General features: G+C 38.0%; 1 protein-coding gene across 1 annotated transcript; it reads right to left on the bottom strand.

Annotated features, from left to right (window-relative positions):
• Positions 1–7,513: 7,513 nt before the first annotated feature.
• Positions 7,514–17,618, bottom strand: LOC139712965 (clusterin-associated protein 1-like). The gene is made up of 11 exons (XM_071624745.1): positions 17,585–17,618; positions 16,336–16,447; positions 15,607–15,691; positions 14,819–14,998; positions 13,885–13,980; positions 13,050–13,133; positions 11,201–11,392; positions 10,302–10,385; positions 9,154–9,352; positions 8,553–8,611; positions 7,514–7,686 (listed from the first exon to the last, which is right to left on the bottom strand). The coding sequence occupies exons 1-11, from the start codon at positions 17,604–17,606 to the stop codon at positions 7,540–7,542; spliced, it is 1,260 nt and encodes a 419-aa protein (XP_071480846.1). The 5' UTR covers positions 17,607–17,618; the 3' UTR covers positions 7,514–7,539.
• Between the last annotated feature and the right edge of the window lie 2,081 nt (positions 17,619–19,699).

The raw sequence follows: 19,699 nt of genomic DNA, 5'->3' as shown, positions 1-19,699 counted from the left end.
AGCAAGATCCAATAAGGCTTTAAGTGGAAATTTGATCATGATCGGATAAGCCGTTACTGAGTAATTTGAAACTTCGGAATAGCGAATATCGTCAAAACATCTTGCCATCAGAATCATGTAATCAGTCGTAAGATTTTCAACATAATGCAAATTTTCTGCAAATGCCCCATTGTGTAAATAGAACCCGGTACCAATCGTCACATTAATCATTAATCTTTTTTTTTTTTTTCAGGTCACTCTATCGGTTGCCTTTAAATGTTGTTCATTATACATGTTTACTATTTCTTAGGTTCGTTAAGGACCCTATTTCTTTTTCGGATTAACGAACCTTTGGAATAACGTACCTTTGGAATTACGAACAGCATTCAGTAAAAACTCTTTATAACACAGATTTTTGTTTGTCACTAACAAATTATCTAGCCCTTAATGTTATTTTTGTTTTCATTTCGTGTTCAGAATTTAAGGGCATAACATTCGTATATCATACATGAAAAATGAACTTATGATAGGGCGATAGGTCGGTCGTCCCCAGCCAATGCACTTTTAACACAAATGATTTGACAAAACAAATGGCTTGATTTTCAAAATGTGATGCTGTGTAGGACTGACATACAATTACACATTTCAAGTTGTACATTATTATTTTAATGCATTCAAGATGTAAAAACATTTCAGTCAATTCGATGTTGCCGTTGCCAGAATTTCTCACCATGCAATAATTAAACACTACCGAGATGATAGAACATTATGTTCCTACAGCTATACGTATATACGTTCATGGAAGAAACATGACCAGAAGACTCACCAACGAGATCACATAAAAAGACAATCATTAAGACAGTCGCCTTCATGTCAAAAGTGCTTGTACTCTTCTGACTGGCTTTAAAGAGAGAATAACTTTCATGCACGAGGTATTTATAGGACTGGGATGAAATACGTGGAGAAATTCGCGCTGTTATTATTATTATTTTTTTTTTTGCGCATTTCGCGCAACCATTATCTAGCGCGAAAACAAAATCATGCGAATATTTTTGGTGGCCATAAAATATGTCTCAGTATACATGTAGTTGATGTCTTGATTCCGCGGGATTAAAAACTATCGAAACATATATATATATATATATATATATATATATATATATCCGGTCGCAAAACTACCCATGCGAAAATATCCACTTTTACAGTACTCCTACTTTCGTTTTCAGTCTTTTATGCGTTTTATTTCTTCCTTTCTTCCTTCCTTTTTCTTTTCAGTAGAAAACACAATATAAGTCATCTACAGGAGTGCCGACTGATCTATTAATGATCATTGATGCCTCCTATTTTCCATCTCGGATAATAAAAAGCAGACTGTTTAGTGGTAATTATTACTGTACGTGAAAATTATTATAGCAGTAATTGCTGTATTGTCCTGTACGGCTATATATGTATATAATGCACATCCATATATCCATCTATATATACTAGTAAATATATATATATATATATATATATATATATATATATATATATATATTTTATATATATATTGTCCTTTACAACCTTAAGCTGAAGAGGTTAGGGCTTTTAATGGGCTATACAATGGATAAATAATAACAGGTTGTTTGTTTTATGCTTGCCCTTCACTATCCTTTATTAGTGCTTAAAAATAAATCGTCTCTTGCAATGAATTTCCATTTCCATTCTCATTCAAACAACCCTTATTTGACCTTATAAAGCCCAAGGGGTAGGGAGTACATTGTGCCCCACTATATTTCAATTTGCCACTCCTACGCCCTTTACCCAATTTCAACCAAAGTTGGTGACTCTTCGTAAAATTTCATTGCAAACATATTCATATTATAATATAGCTATATCCACTTTTGTTCGTTGCCATGACAACCGTAAATTTACAACCATGACTTTCTGTTCCGATTTTAGTGAACAATGTAATAATGGGTGAAAGTGGAGTTTGTCTGGCTGTAATTTGCTGAAGGAGCTTCATGTGACGTAATTATGGTCGTGATTTGGTACCCTGAAATAGTCTTATTATTTCCTTTATTGTTTATGACATTGGCACAGGTGAGAGTGCGCTAGTGGGGATGCAGCGCACTCAAGGGTATTTTTATGCCTCCGCCACGAAGTGTCGCCGGAGGCATTATGTTTTCGGGTTGTCCGTTTTTTGTCCTTCCGCCGACGAAATATTAAAATTTCGCAACGAAATGAACAATTCGTCGACGAAATGACTGATTTCGTAACGAAATAGGCCATGCGACACTTGGCTCCCCAAACAAAACTACGGTCTTTGCCCATAGTTTTGTGTACCACCTTCGAGAATTCGGGCCTACCAGTACAACCTGTATAAGCTATTGTGTGTACCAAAGACAAGGCTAACAAGGCTGGTAGAGAATCGGGTGATGTAATGCAACTAGGCGATATGTCTATGATTATGAAGAGTCGCCATGGAAAGTCACGTTCACATTTTTCTTGCCATGAATTTTTAATTAGATTTGAAGAAATTAATTCCATTGTGACTTTATCCAAGCCCTTTCTTATAACACAAGACAGTATTCTTTTCGAGTTCAAAGTACCAAGGGATATAAAAATGAATTTCCAAAGGGGAAAGAACAAAGGGCGGTGGAATTACTTGGAAAAGCAAAAAAAAAAAAATGCATACAGACAGGACCAATCTTTGTTGTGATGTTGATGACGTTGAAAACAGATTGTTAATAGTGAAATACATACAGATATATATGTACTTTGTTGAAATCTTATTTCGTTTCCTTCAGGTAATCCAACAGCGAGACGATCATTTCATCAAATACATGTATTGCAATTGAGTTTTTAAACAACAAAATTTATAACGGAAATGGTAAAGCGATGCAATATGCATGCACGGGATACAAAAGCGATTACTATACAGCCTCGCGATCGATATGACACAACTCATTACCCTAGACCTAAAACACACATGCATGATTATACATGTATCTCCTACACCGCACCATAACCTGAAGCACCCGATCAACATTATATGATTTACTTGCTTTTGTTCCTCCTTTTCGTTTTATTTCTTCTAAATCGTAACATTGTGAATTTTCTTTTATGTCTCTTCAGTAAATAATTGTTTTCTAGCCAGACCCACTTGATTGTGATAGTTTGATAAAGCTAATATTACAGTTGCTTTATAGAAATAAAGAAGTATATCATTTTACATTGTACATGTGATTAGTTTTCCATGTGCCTTCAGTAAATATTTTCTATTTCCCCTTGCTGGTAAAACTTATTAAATATGTTATATAGTTGCTTAGAAGTACACACACACACACACACACACACACACACACACACACACACACATATATATACTTAATTTAACATTGTAAACGTGTTTCATTTTCCCCGACTGTTTTGTGAAGTACATTGTATATCATTTACTTGCATGGGTTTGTTCCTTCTTTGAATTAGCATGCACGTGAAAGGATTTGTCTACACTTTTAAACATTGAATGCCAGTGGCAATTGGTACAAATTTCATGCCGTGAAAAAAAAAAAGGCAGTCAGCCCCAATTCGCAAACATATCCTGCCTTGAAAATATCTTTCTTTACAGTATATGAAAGCTATATCAAGTTGAAATGCACTTTGGGACAAACCCTGTTGATCTTTTCCTGAAAGGTAAACACTGTTGTCTTACATTAACAATTAAAACAAAAGAAACATCAACATCAGCAACAGCAAAAGCACAGTTGGCAGATTCCCATAAGTTTTTGCAAAGACATGGGAGGTAACAGGATATGGGGGTTCTGTATTCAGGGCCTCACTAGAAAAGAACCTTTTTCTTGTATCAGAGATTTTTGGCTTGACATCAATCAAATCTAGCATTTACATGTATACAAAACTGTATAATAGTCACGAGTGCGATGGTACAAGATTTTGCACGAGGTGAAAGATAGAGGCACTCTATTCAATGAGGCAAAGCCGAGCAGGGGCCGCGGAACCGGGAGCACACACACACACACACACTTTTGGATCGTGAAAAAAAGAAGAAAAAGAAAGTGGAAAAATCGGGGGGAAAATCACCCTACCCAAATTTCTCACAAAAAGTGTCCTTCAGATCGCTTTATCTTGATTTTAAAAACGCAAAAGCTCCGCGAGTGGGAGGGGGCATCCCTCTCTACCTCATAGACTTTGTACATATACATAGATGATGCACATGCGGAATAAGAGCTAAATGCCGTGATTTTGCTATTAACACTTTCCTGAAAAAAAGTCCAAATTATTTCCAGAAATATTCTTTTTTTTGGGGGGGGGGGGGTGGGGGAGCTAGAAAAAAATCCAAGTATTGCACCAAAAGTTTGCACCAGATCGCTGAATTTCAGGTCTGAAAATGTAAAATCACCTTTGTGTGGGAGGAGAAATATCCCTTTTGTATATAAACCCTCGTGAGCATGCCTTTTCGGTTTGATTGCTTAACAGACAACGTTCATGAAATTGATTGTAACAATAGATCTATACAAGAAGTTTATTTGAATACTACCACTTAATAGACAAATTGTTCAATAATAATCCACATCAAAATATCCTGCTACCTCAAAGAAGTGGGGCCATTTCAAGTCAATAAAGGACGGAAAAACATGTATCAAATTGCACCATTTACAACATAAAAATGCAAAAAGTTCTCACCGTGGGAGGGGGAACACCCCCTCCCACTACCCCCCCCCCCCCCCAGTCCCTCCCCTCGCATAGCAACCATCGCCCTCCCAAACTGAAAAACGTTCCGTGGCCCCTGGTAAAGTCTATGCACTATTTGTTTTATACAACAGCTCAGATGTTAAACAGACGTGCTTGATCCAGATTCTAAATTTGGTACAAAAAAAGGCAACCATTTTTCATGAAAGGCGAAAGAGTAACACAGTCACAATCGTCCTATGCAAAACCAGTTGAAGTCGTTTACAGTTGAATATGAGACAGAATGATTGCTGTATTGGCCTGTTTATTGTGCCATGAGAGTCACGCAATGGAACAAAAACTATAAATCAATCATAATTTTACACAGGAGTCAATGGAAATTGGTGATGTTAAGCCGTGCAATATCCATTTCTACTCAAACAAAATTGCACGGCCAACAGCAACAGCATGCAAAGATACTTGCATGTCAGGCGATGAGCAATCAACAAATCAGATAGCTACATTCTTTTTAGGCGTTGTATAAGACTGCAGAATATCCTCTTTGTTCTACACTTCATGGGTTAATGAGATGAGAGACCACAGACACACAAGTTGCAGGAAACACACACCGGAAGCTATCATCATTTGTGGCACACCTATACACATACACTGACCTGTCCAGTGGATCATTTCGTCATGAGTAGGAATAAGTTACATTTTTTCATACGATTGTATGGACCTGAAATATGGCCATCAAAAGACGCAATCTAACTGATCACAACTGATGCACCAGTAATCAAAGGCAGAATACAAATGACTTGATTCTCTTCTGCATTAAAGGGATCATATAGTTTTGGCCGAGACCTAATTTCAGATTTCTAAAATTTTTGGTGAGATAATGAGAAACCTCTTATGAAATATGAAAGAGCATGTAATTCTACAAGGAATTCAACATTTGATGAAAACATGCCGTCAATCCCTCGTTTGAGGCGAGTCCCCAACTGGGGCATAGCCAAAGTGGGGTGCGTATATTTGTCGTTTGGGAGTTGGGAGTCGAAGGACTTGTCCATTGCAAATAAACTTTCTGCTCAGGCGTGACAAACCTGGAGGCCAAGCCAGGGTTTGATGACTCCAGCAGCTGTCGTATTACGTAAGAGCATGATAAGGATATCTGCCTGTGGCAGACCATTCAAAGTGAACTCAATTTTCTCTATCCTTTCTAAAGTTTTCAATTTTATATTCTATTGAGAAATTCTATGGTCATCCATTTTACATTTCGAACGAAAAAAATTGACCCGTAAATAACGAAAATACAGGAATAAGAAGGAGAGCATTGCTAGTTTGCCGGTGCTGACAATGTGCTATTTGGCGGTGAGTTACAACGGGGAGGTGAGACTACCTCCCTGGTTACAATCAGCCTGCTGACTGGATCGTTGAGAAAGCAGCTGTCGTATTACGTAAGAGCATGATAAGGATATCTGCCTGTGGCAGACCATTCAAAGTGAACTCAATTTTCTCTATCCTTTCTAAAGTTTTCAATTTTATATTCTATTGAGAAATTCTATGGTCATCCATTTTACATTTCGAACGAAAAAAATCGACCCGTAAATAACGAAAATACACGAGGAGAGCATTGCCAGTTTGCCGGTGCTGACAATGTGCTATTTGGCAGTGAGTTACAACAGGGAGGTGAGACTACCTCCCTGGTTACAATCAGCCTGCTGACTGGATCATTGAGAAAGAGAGAGAGAGGGAGAGAGAGAGAGAGGGGGGGGGGGGAGCGAGGGGGAGAGAGGGAGGGAGAGGGGGGAGAGATGGGGGAGGGAGAAGGGGAGAGCAAAATGGAATGACAATAGTTCCGGTCACTACAGTACAGGCATGCTCTGTCTGCATACGCTGAATGTCTACACTCACACACACACACGTACACACACACACGCACCATGGAGCTACATGGCCCATGTTAGTTTTGAAATGTCTGAGATATCCAAAAAAAGAGCAATTCTAATAAAATGTGGGACCCACACTTTATTACGATTGCTTTGTTTTACTTTGTTTTTGGATGTTTCAGTCATTACAAACTCCATTTTCATCAAGAATTCCTCTTAAAATGGTATGCTCTGTACTTGTATATTGTGTTTTCTTGGTATCTCGCAAAAAGTCGAAAGCCCTATTCTCATCTCCACCAACACTGCACCATCCCAAACCATCGATAAATTTCCTGTTGTCTCCCTTCACCCCACCCCACCCTTCCCCTCCTTTCAGCCACCAAGGCAAAGAAACGGGGCCATATTTTACAAACTATGGTATCCCTTCAATTAATGGCAACTTTGCAAGCAAAGTTAACGACTAGACTGAATGATGTAAATTCTTCTCATTCATCCAGTCAAAGTAGGTACAAGATCAATCATTAGTAGAATCAAGAAACTGGAATCAAACTCACTTGTTGTTACGTTTCGCCATGGAATTAAACTCACTTGCTGCGATGTTTTGCCAGTTGGCGAAACAATTGGCGAAACGTCGCAATAAGCGAGTTTGATTCCTGTTTCTTGATTCAACTAAATACTAGTAATGAATATTTACTACTAGAGCAACACCATCCCACAGCCAGTCAGGGACAAGAAATCACTGATGGTTACCACTGATTGCAGAGCTACCAATGATAGTTTAGTACCAACGATCAATGTAACAGGAATTGGTGAATCTTCATCAATAAACACAGTAGCCATGATGAGTGACAAAATCTGATGAACAAGAGCTGCATGTTTTGATCAAAAAGATGATCACTTCTGTCCATGGGGGGTTTGCAGCCTGCTTTGCAACCATATTCAGATATGGCAGTATTTTCAAGATGTTTTTCTGAGAGTTTTTTTTTTTCTTTTTTTTTTTGCCCTAGAAGTCATCGTCGCTGTCCTCCTGAGCCGGTTTCCCTCCCGTTCCCTCAACCTTCAGGTCATCACTGTCACCATCCTGGTCGTCAAGGAGATCGTCCTCGTCGACACTGATGCTGTCGTTGTCATCTATTGACGACCCACTCTCCTGGAAGGATGATTATAAGAGAAGCAAAAATCTAATCATTCAATATGCAAAGAAAAGGACAGCACTTTTGAAATGACAATATGGACGTCCACCTCACTAAAAACATCACCAGATAATTATTTCTGAAGCTGGATATTATGACAAAGCTCTTTCAGAAAAGGACAGTATCAAATTAAACAAATCACTTACACATGACTGGATGACACAAAGCAAATGCTTCATGTATACACACACACACACACAAACACAGACACACACAAAGGCATACGCACACATACATGCACACACAGAAACACACATACAATCAAACAGATCAAAAGCAGCCAAAATACACAGTGCACTCCCATTACAATAAAGTTGCTGTGACCGGCTGTTTTCTTTATTGTTACATGGAAATTTCATTATAACCAAATGGTAAAGCATAAAAAGATAATAGAGATGATAATTCTGAGACCTGAATTTTTCCCTTTGTGGTAACAAGAATTTTGTTTATTAACCCGTTGAGGACGAGTCCCGAGTATACTCGGGCAGGTGTCTATGGGAAATGCATGTTATAGGAAAATCAAACCATCCTCAATGGAAGCATGTTCGTTACAACAGGAGTCCACCGCAACTGTTTTACCAGTGCCATACTCTCTGGCTCTCGGTATATATTATTATGTCAACTACCATTTTCAATCATGCACTGATAGCCTTATCTCTCAATCTCTTTATCTTTTTCTCTTTCCACCTCCCCTGTATTTTCATCTCCTAGTGCAAAGAGATATCTCGCACAATGTGACAGCTGTACATGCTACCAAGAAAAGAAAAGTGCGTTATCACTTCCATTTTTGTTTGGCTAGATGATCAGAACTCAAAGTACTTACATCATCACTGAGGTCAGCGCCCATGTTGCCGAACACTCTTGGATTTTTCTGCTGAATGGCTGCAAAGAAAATCAAAACAGAATGTAATTTTTCTTAAATAGGAAAACACTAAGAATGGTCATTAAGGGCCTACTTTGTGAAAATGTTTCAGCAAAAGAGAAAAGAATATTGCTAACAGCACCATAGAACAACAGAGGTGTTGATACTAAGGCAGAATAGAGCAATTTGATATCATTGTAACATGTACAGGCATTCACATGACTTGCACATGGAATCCCCCCCAATTTAGCATAGCCATAAAAGCCTGGTCTGATTAGGGTTAACCATTACCCAACAAAGTACTTACAGTACATGTAGCATGTGATTCTGCTGCTTCACCTATACAGTATTCTCCTTCAACTATGAAAAAAAAAATGCTACTTTTATCTACAAAGACATAATGTATGCATAAAATTTGCATAATTTCCTCTTTATGAAATATGATGCAATACCTAATGAAAAAAAAAGAAAGATAATGGGCCTATTAACTGAACATGATGTTATGGACTTTGAAAACTACAGCTGATAGTTGTTGCCATGGTGATGGAACCACATCACTTACGTTGCCTGAATTTGCCCCTCCCAGGAGCAGTCTCCTCTTCGTCCTCTTCGTCCTCCTCCTCTTCTTCATCACTCTCGCTCTCCTCGCCATCTTCCACCACGTTCATCTCCTCGTCGCCCAGGATCTCATCCGACATCTTGATGCGGTCCTCCTCCTCCCGTAACCTGGTCTGCATCCTCTTCAAGGTGTTCTCCGTCTCCTGCAGATACAGGAGATGGTGAGAGAGAGAGATAGAGATGAAGGAATATATCATGTACGCTGCAACACCATCATTGTAAAAACATATCATTTAATACAAAATGAAACATACCAAACAACAGCGAAACAGTACGAGAAACAGAGAGACATATTAAGTTGGGCTGCAATGCCATTTTCATACACTCATATATCAATATCACTTAATATGAAATATCAGTAACATTCTGTTTTAATCTATACCAGATATATACCAAACGATAGTAAGACAGTAAGTGTGAGAGAGATAGATGGACACACTACATGCATCATCATGGTACACACACTATATCTATGTTAGTTATTCTGAAATAAAAGTTTACTGTAACCAGATACTTGAAATATAAGAAACATTGGCAAGACAGCAACAGAGAAAAAGAGAGAGAGAGATGTTGCATATTATAATATAAAGACAAATCATATTCTAATGTTTTTATTGTTCTTGTGGTGCTAATTGAAACATATAGATGTAATAAACATATTTCAAGCCATTTTGCACGAAGTCAGTCTACAGCACATTTGTGATAAAGTAAAATCTGTATTTCATCCCTATTTCTTTCATACATGTATTTTAAGACACTTAAACCAAGATTCGCAAAAGTAAAATGCTAGTGACTTTTTTTTTTCTTTTTTCATGATGCCTTGAATGCTAGTGGCAATTCACGAAAATTCCATGCTGCAAAAAAGGGGGTCAGCTCTAATTCGCCGAAGTCTCATGCAGCGAATGTTTCTGATTTTACGGTACTTCCTACATGTGAGAGATTAACTCACAGCAAAGGGTAATTTGGTCAAACAGTGATGTAAATTCTTAACACAAGACTTCAACGTTGCTTGCTGTGATGATGAAACACTAAGATGCATGTTCAACTTGATTCATCAGCTACTAGCAGGGAATGTCAGACTAGAGATCCTACCTCAAACCTGTCCTGCTCTGCTCTGCTGTACTCCTCCAGCTGCTGTTCCAGGTATGTGAGGTTTCGGTATCTCTCAATAAATATCTGTGCAGGAGCGACAGAATTCAAAAAAGTTTAGTCCCAATCACGATAACATAAGTTACATCTGTTACAGGTAACAAAAAATCAGCAAGGTTCTATGCATGAAGCTATTTAAAACTTTGTCATCATATTCCACAAATATAATATTGAAAGCTTCACACATGTATGGTGTCAGCAAATATATTTCACCAGAATAAATGTATCGTTATGACAACATAGCAAAATAAAAGTACATTATTTGGTTATTCTTCTAGCTCTTGTACAGTATTATACACCATTCATCTGCAAGTTGTAAAGCCTGGCTTTCTTAAGAATACCCAAGGTTTTCAAATTTGTCTGCATCTCAACATCACCACCTACAGTGCAGGATAAATAAATTTCACAAGCCATGCACCACCAACCTCCATACCACAAGAGGCCTATTATCCCACCTCTAGGTCAAAAACAGGGAGGCTACCCTGTACATGTGAAAAGGTAGCAACGTATACCACTACTACTGAGGTTCTCTTTCCTTGCATCGACAACTGTTTTCAAGAACACAGACACAGTATTAACGTGAGTTTCGCAGAATGAGAGTCAACCAAATGAAGAAATATTCAGCTAACTTACACAAGATACTTTACTATTTAAAGGAAACTGCACTTCTCTCGATTTTGTCTAGCCTAGCTTGTAGCTATATCTAGCCTGCGTGGGTGTTGCTGACCCATCTCCCAGAAAGCAACACGTTAACTGGACTATCACACTGAACCGAATGAGGACACATGGATTGTGAAATGCGATAACTGCACACAAATCTTCGACTGCAACTCTGCACTCACCTCGTACTGCTTTTGGAGATCCCCCTCCAGCTTCTCGTACTCGTCCATGAATGCCGGCCTCACAGACTGGAGGGTCTGGAGGCGCTTCATGTTTCGCTCCTGCTCTGACTTCTTCTTGTCAATCTTGGCCTCCAGGTTGGCTTCGTCTGATGCCACATTCTCCAGCATCTTCTGAGTCTTCTTCACTTGTTGCTGGAAGAGAGAATATATATAGACACATTGATCTAACACCTACGTAAATAGATCTTTGTCATTGTTTTGATTGGTTGTCTGATACTGATCGTTTGTCCCAATTTACTTCTATGTCATCATTATTGTGCAATTGTGGCGCTATTTACTGTGCAATCTTGGATCCATACAATGTGCTCCATTGAATGCATGCCGAGAGCCTGACAAACTATGTACGTAAAACGCTTGAGATTGCAGTGTGCATGCAATCAAGCTTAGTAATTGACAGGGCGCTGGCGCAAGCGCTCAGTGAGCACTCTCCTGATCTCAGATCTCGCACATTCTCTCGTTTCAAAACACATCAATGACAAGGATCTGTTTTTAGGTGTTATATACAGGTAAACTAATGATAAATGTTTTTCATTCATGCAATGGGCAGAATATTTCATTTGGTGAAAGATGAAATTATTGATCCATTCAACTCGGCTGCATCCTGTTAAATGGATCATTTCATCTTTCACCTCATGAAATATTCCGTCCATTGCACTCATAAGCAGTCATTATTCGTATATCTTATAAACACAACCTGGTATATACAGATTTATAAAACGCCTGGAGAGATCCTTGTCATATGATTGGCTGTTTGACATCGATCATTTGGCCCATTTCACTATGACATCATCATCCGTGCAATTGTGGCTCCATTTACAGTGCAATTTTGGATCCATACGATTTGGTCCATTGCACGCTCACTGAGAGCCCGGCACACACGCGTGTAAAACGCTTGCGTTTGCAGTGTGTGTAGTATGCTACAGCGCGCTAGCAAGAAGCTTGTGTTTGCAGTGTGTGTATGCGACAGCGCGCTAGCGTAAAGCGCTCAGCGAGCACTCTCGCGATCTTAGATTCTCTCCTTGTTTCTAAATTAATAAAACATCAAATGACAAGGATCTATTTTAGGCGTTATATAAAACAAATAATAAATGTTTTTCATTCGTGCGATGGACAGAATATTTCATTCGGTGAAAGATGAAATGTTTGATCCATTCAACTCGGCTGTGCCTCGTTGAATGGGTCATTTCATCTTTCACCTCATGAAATATTCTGTCCATTGCACTCATAAACATTCATTATTTGTATAATACTGAATATACTTGAATATATTATATGTTCTGCATTTTGGTATTAAAGGGTCATGTACAAAAGGATTTTACCTCAGGTTCTACAATACCAGAGACTTCAAAGATATCTTGGCACTGTGTGCACTCAAGATTTATTCAAACTGTGTCAGGGTTCTTTCTGCACAATATTCTCATAAAAAAAACAAAAAACAAAACAAATGAAGAAACAAGTTGCAAAAGAAAACGGGAAAATTGATACTCAACCACTTTAAAAAGACATAATTTTTTCTTACATCAATGTGTATACAGTTATTGTAATCCATGCGCATTAAATTCAAAATAGAGAACAAAAGAATTAATATTATTCACAGTAAAGACTCCTCAAATGAGGTCACTGCACTTTCAAGATCACAATCACGACTATCCTAATGCGCACTCCCATACATAAAGGTAATATATTCAAATAGACAAACAAACAAACAAAGAAAACAAACAATTCTGAAATGGATCTGCTGCAGTTGAAACTAATCTAAAGGGTAAGTGTGTATTGCCTACACTCTTACCTCCACTGCCTTGATGCTATTCTTCAGACCATGCTCAATCTCATTGATTTCTAGAGGTTTGTTGATGGCCATCGTACGTATCTCCTGTGTCAGGCAAAAAAAGCATGCACAACGATTGAGCACTTAACCACTTCCAAACACATGTCCAATGTGCAATGTGCTACGTCAATAGGGAACAACATATTTGGGCAAAAGTTATCATCCCAAATACATTGTCAATGAATACGATGAGTAAGAGGTACACACATCATGTGAACACTTGGTGTTTATGCATACAAGAATATTTCTGTAGCTCACTTTACATGTACCTGATGTGGTGTACATAGTACTTCCCTCACCAAGTATAGATTACTGGTATTTAGATGACATTCAACTTACTGTACATTATATGCACAGAGAAGCATTTCAGGTGAATTATCACAAAAAATAATAGATTGTTCACAAATAAAAATTTTTGACCTTGACTGCATGTTTTCCTATCTTTGTCTAGGAATGATTTCAAATTAGGTTTCGTTTGTTTGGGGGGGGGGGGGCCTTTTTGTTGTCGTTGTTGTTGTTGTTCAGCATGTGTTAGCTTGAATCAACAAAGCAAACTCTGATGGATCAGAACTTCAAATGCCATTTTCCTATGAATGTGTTATGTAAGGTGGTCCACTTTCTGTTAAACTCTTCCTCTGCTAAGTTTCTGGAATTGAACTGACACACAATGATATCACTGGAAAACCTACAAGCAGGAGAACTACGTAATTTAACAACTGGCAGAGCAGAAAGTTGATGCTTGGCGACATTACTAAATAAGCTTCAGACTACACACAGTTTACCACTGGATTCTTACCCTTAGCTCCACCTCCTTGCCTAAAAGGTCGTAGAGACTCGCTCCCTTAGATGTGATCTCTGAGGCCAGCTGTCTTGATGCTTTTAAGTCTTGAATCTGCAAACATAAATGCAGAAGGAAAATGAAAACAAACAGCTACTAGAAAAGCACTCATAGAGTGCAGACCTCAGCCAAGCAGCTAATTTCTACCCATTATTGTGCATGCACGCGGAAAATCACTGAATTTCACAATAACGAAACCTTTTCTTTATGTCATCGGCTTCCAGCTATGCAGTGCGATGCCTGAACAGAGCACGCCCTTCAGAGGGCGTATGAACATGTCAGAACTACATTTATTGTTGTCGTTCTTCTTTGTTCATTTTTGTTTTTTAAACAAATAAACGAACAGATAGAAGACGAATCAAAAATACTTCTCACTCTCTCAAGATGTTTACTTCAAGAATTATTGAATATGATAAATTTTGAGTATCAATGTGTACAGGAAATCAGTGTAAAACAAACAGCATCTTTATTTCCATGCAAAAAAAAAAAAATCATTTCCTTATCAAGTTTTATCTTCTATCAATGTCCTCAAAATCATCTGCAGAGATACATCATGGCAAGCGCCACGTTTTCAAAAGGGGGGGGGGGGGGGGGGGGGGGGTCCAGTTTACAAAAACATCCTTGCCCACGCTCTCCCTCTTCAAGGTTTCATCTTCTAAAAAATAGTTTTAAAAAAAAGAAAGAAAGAATAGCCTATGAACAACTTGCCAAAGTAAACCACATTCTGTTTTTTGTTTTGTTTTTTTTTTTCAGGTGCCACTTCCAGTGTAAGAAAAAAGTGGGTGAGAGTAGTTACACCTTACATATTCCTATGTATTGTGCACAAAATACCCCCCCCCCCCCCCCCCATTTCCCTTTACATAAATCTGTCAAGGAGGATGCCGTGGCTTACCTTGGTGGAGATGTCAAATGACAGTACACTGGAGCCATCTTCATCGTCCCCATCCTGACCTCCGACCTTCGTCTTCATGGCATTGTAGAGGACAGAGGTGACCTTGAGGAGTTCCTTGACAGCGTAGCCATCTGCCTGGTACAGCTTCTTTGTGTTGAGTTTGATGTGTGCCTTGGTTGCCTGTTGGTGTGAGAAAAAGGGTAAACTGTGTATGTGTGTGCCGGCATGAATGTACATTGGTTGGGGACAGAAAAGTAGCTAAGACGCTGTATCATTAGGCTGTTTCTGTTTATTACACTTCTTCAAATTGGGCCTAAATTTTTCCTATTCATTTGATGTGTGTGCATGCTACTTTCCCAATGTAAACATTTTTTTATTTTTTTTTGTATGTACATACTGTATGCCTCTCTGAACTTTCATATGTAGACTTCATTGCAAAATAAATTCCTTTTTTTTTCCAGAAAACTAATCCCCAAGAAAGTTTAATTTAGGTATTTCATTCAATTCCAAGCCCTACTCTGGGGACTGTAATTCATCAAGTGCGTTCAATTAAAATCCCTTTGCACATTTATAGAAAAGGGCATTGTGTATACAGCAGGCCAATGCATCATCAAAAGTTGGTTTGGTTTTAGTTTGCATCATATATAGCACATGGGCCAAGGGGTTACAATTGACAGCAATTCCACAGTTCATAAAAAGTCTCTGCTCCAATACACAAACAGCCTCATACACTTCAACATCTAAGCTTGAATGTACAAGAGAGAACTTGCGATCGCCCATCAACTGACCATAAACTGTGCCGCTGACTTGATGAATATGACTCGATCCTGCTCCGAGTCTGTGTCTGTTGGAATATCTGCATTGGGGTCGTACCTGAGCAGAAAAACAAACCAATACGGAGTCACGCATGTTAAATTGCTACAAATAGGTTTACATGTATGTGTATCTACAGCATGTATGTCTAAATGACACAGAAAATACTCAGAATAGATAAAGGCTGTATAAACTTGCAGTTATAGGAGGAAACTTTTTGTCACATCTTTGACGTGAAGGCACACATTCAAATGTAATATACATACCTGATGTGCACACAGAATGATCTCACCCTACCCACTGTCAATTCACACTACGCCAACAAGAACAGATTATGATAGCTGCCAGTTCACAACAGAGCAGGTAAATGTGTACTAAACATGAGCAAAATGACTTGTAAAGTGGGAAAAATGTCTTAAACTCTGAATACAACAACATTTTTTGATGGGTTGAGATAAACACCAAGCCACCAATTTCAATTCCCTTATTCCAATCTTTGTGCCCATGATCATATTTGCATGAACGAACCTGGGTAACTAATTGGTGTAAACCCCCCACACTCATACTGCACATTATAAGCTCACACATTTCAACAAATTTGATTTTAGGATTCTACTACATGCTTTTATTCTACACACTGTAAAGTTTGTATGAGCTTGTTAGGTCGTGTCTGGCTAAAACTTTGTCTTTGTCTCTGATATTACCTCTTGACAAGCCAGATCAAGACTTCTGCCACCAGCGCAAAGTTTGGTGTGCGGAAATTTTCCATAGAGATGAGGCGTGGATAGCCCAACGCCCGCATCATCTCAGTGAAATCTGGAAAGGAGAAAGGGGGTATAAACAGAAAATGTGCAGATTCAACACTACCGGTAGATGTCCAAATAGAAAAACATGTGTTGCTTAAATTAAACCCTTCGACTCTATTTTTAATATTCTAACAGCTATAACTGTTCATCTTTTGTGTGTGTGTATTCATAAGTTATTGTAACCTGCTGACGACCATCGGAATAGTAATTAGCATGTAGCATTTAACTAGTTAGAGTCATAATCTCATAATATATAGAATATTTATCAAGTCTGGAATGGCAATTGGCATTTAGAATGGCTTTGTCCCAAACATAATCCCTGAAAGTTTTGGTCTTCGTACACAAAAATTGTAACAGTTAGAAATTCTACATCTGAATTCTTTGGTTACAGTTACATCTGAATTCTATTTCTAGGCCCCTGCCCTATTGCTATGTGCAATTACAATAGATCTAATGTGTTGTTTCTAGACCCCATCTATAGATCTAGACTTTGTTAGGCCTATATATAGCCATATGCTTAACATTAATATTGATAACAAGTAGAAGTACCGAAGTTCAAGTAGGCCTATGCTATGGAGGCTATGTTATTGTTAGGACTCTAACAAGTTAATTAATGCACATGATGGGAAATAACAAATATTTGTTAGAAAATTCTAACCATTAATATAACGTTAGATGTCTTTATCAATCAAGGACTCGAAGGACCTGAATAATCTAAAGGCCTCAAGGGGCTACTAAATTCTAGCCTTACTACTACTAGTGCAGGAGTCCTAAATCCTTTACGGCGACACTGTGTAGATTCTAACAAACAGTAATAGACGTATAGACCACGGTCTACATGTCATGCACGCTATAAAAAAAAGGTAATGCCCATGCGTCGGCCGTTGCATGGGCAGTAACGACAGACAGGGTAGGCCTACACTCGGTAAATTGGCCGCCGTAGTTGCGGCGTTCTGCTCATTCAGTTTACGTACACAAACTTAGGACCGTAGCTTCTTGTAAGCAAATAAGTAGTGAACACAAGACATACAATCATGAGGATGAAATTACACAAAATCAAGTTAATATGGTGTAAAAAGTCTGAGCAGCATATTCAGGTGTAATTAAAGACGAATTGAATGATATAAGAGTAAGAATAAAGACTTACTTCTGAGGTCTCGATATGACATTTTGACTGAGGCTATTTGTACTGAAGGAATGCTGCTATAGTTACCTGACGCGAACGTAGATGGCGTTATACTAGCTGCAGGAACCCGCTCGCTCTGAGCTGCAGGGCCGAGCGCAATATCTTGCGCAAACAGCCGACACAGACTGTTCGTAGAACATGATTCGATAAATTCAGCGTAGGCATTACTTTATAATAGCATCTTTTGTCATCTATTGTATGCGATATTCTGTGAAAGAAATTTTAATTCTAATAATTACCGTTTACTTCGCACCCTAAAGTGGATCATCAAAATTTAATTTGATGATCCATGTTTGGACTCTACAGTAGTTATCTGACCAACATTACTTTTCCTTCTCTAGTTTAGAAGGTGGGATATGAGGCCCATATGATTACTAAGTATTCTCCAAAGAGATTTCCCCAGTGAGGGAGGAGAAAAATTTCTTTGGTATTCTCCAACCCTGTGATGCAAATTTTACCGACCCTATCTTTCGAAAGTAAGTGAATGTTTAAATCATGTCTGATGTCAATATATTCACAAAAGCCTAGTGTTCGTAAATGAGCTTGATTTAAAGGGATGATGTAGTTTCGGTTGAGATGGGGTGTCATTAGGTTTTCAACATTTTTTTTTTTTGTTTTTATGATGATTTTTTTTTTTTTTTTGGGAGATTACGAGAAACCCTCTTATGAGCATGGACAGGAATTCGGTTAATTATAAAAATGGCAGAGGTATCCAAAACTATATAAAGCGATCCCAATAAAAGGTGGGACCCATTATACATTAGGATCGCTTTGTTTTACTTTGTTGTTGGACATCTCTGCTATTTCCAAACCAATTTTCATCAAATAAACTAAGTTGATTCCTCCTAGAATTGTATGCTCTTAAATACTATGTAACATTTTGATAAAGTATCTCTCAAAAAGTTTAAAGCTAAATTGAATCTCAATTATTACTATACCATTCCTTTAATCATTGCAAGCTTAGTTGTATATTTCACATTTTAATCTTTGATAAGGAGTTCTTTCATAGTTTCATCAGCGAAATCCACACCATCAATGCGCCAATATTGAGCATAGGATTAATGTTTTCATTGCATTTTATTTTCTGTCACTATATGCTATAGAATGTATAATATATAGGGACTGATCTTGTCATTTAATTTGTCGAGAACTTTTTTATTTTTCTTGTCCGATTTCCGAATGCGTACATCTGTCAATCTTTGTGTTGCTTTTTATTTCTTATTATAAAATTCTAGTGCCTAATTCATGAATAATACATATGGATCCTATACATCTTTAAGTAATTGGCCTCATAGAAAATTATACTGCATCACCTATATAAATTGAGACAGAGTTTAGAAAAGGTCATAGCTCATTTCTTTAACGTGTTTGCAATTATAATATTGATTGTCTGAAATGAATATAAGTGTTTTTTTTTAATTTGCAGGAGGACAAGTCTTCAGAAAAACACAGTTATGAACTGTAGCTACACCACAGAACTCTTACGCAGTGTGTAAGAGTTCTGTGAGCTACACGCGTGCTGCATATTGCAGGCCTATGGTAGGCCTACATAAAACTTATCAGTAGGCCTAATCACTAACAGTTCATTTTTTTTTTTCATTTCTTTCATATTGTTTTATGTCTGACGATAGGGCTACCATGTCAAATCAAAATTTGAGTTCTTGATTCAGACTGATTTGTCGATATTGTAACTATGGAGTGCTACCGGTACCGTTTTACTTATTTTTTGTTTTGTCTTTGTTTAGGTTTTTTGTTTTTTGTGGTCTCTTGGGGTTTTTTTTTTTTTTGTAGTCTCTTGGTTTTTATGTTTGTTTGTTTGTTTGTTTGTTCTGTTTTGTTTTGTTTTGTTTTGTTTTGTTTTTTGTTTTGCTTTGTTTTGTTTTGTGTTTTTTTTTTGCCGGGTCAAAAAGTGCTTGCAGCTCAGGCGCAATAACCGCATCTGCCGTGGTGTTACCAAAGATCCTACAAGATCAGTCTTTGCCAGTTTGGTGTTGTACTCCCTGGCCTAAACCCTAACCCTAACCCTAACCCTAACCCCAACCCTAACCCTAACCCTAACCATAACCATAACCAAAA

This window comes from Diadema antillarum, unplaced genomic scaffold (assembly GCF_040938485.1).
Source record: "Diadema antillarum isolate AM-2024a unplaced genomic scaffold, OU_Dant_1.0 seq00001882_RagTag, whole genome shotgun sequence".
NCBI lineage: Eukaryota > Metazoa > Echinodermata > Echinoidea > Diadematoida > Diadematidae > Diadema > Diadema antillarum.
The sequence above is the reverse complement of the archived record's forward strand: the minus strand, read 5'-3'. Positions and strand labels throughout refer to the sequence as shown.

Coding starts and splice junctions, on each gene's coding strand:
- LOC139712965 (XM_071624745.1), bottom strand. CDS start 17,606: ATGTCATATCGAGACCTCAGAA. Junction 14,999..15,606: donor AGTCAGCGGCACAGTTTATG/GTCAGTTGATGG, acceptor TCACACCAACAG/GCAACCAAGGCACACATCAA. Junction 11,393..13,049: donor ATAGCATCAAGGCAGTGGAG/GTAAGAGTGTAG, acceptor TCTCTCTTCCAG/CAACAAGTGAAGAAGACTCA.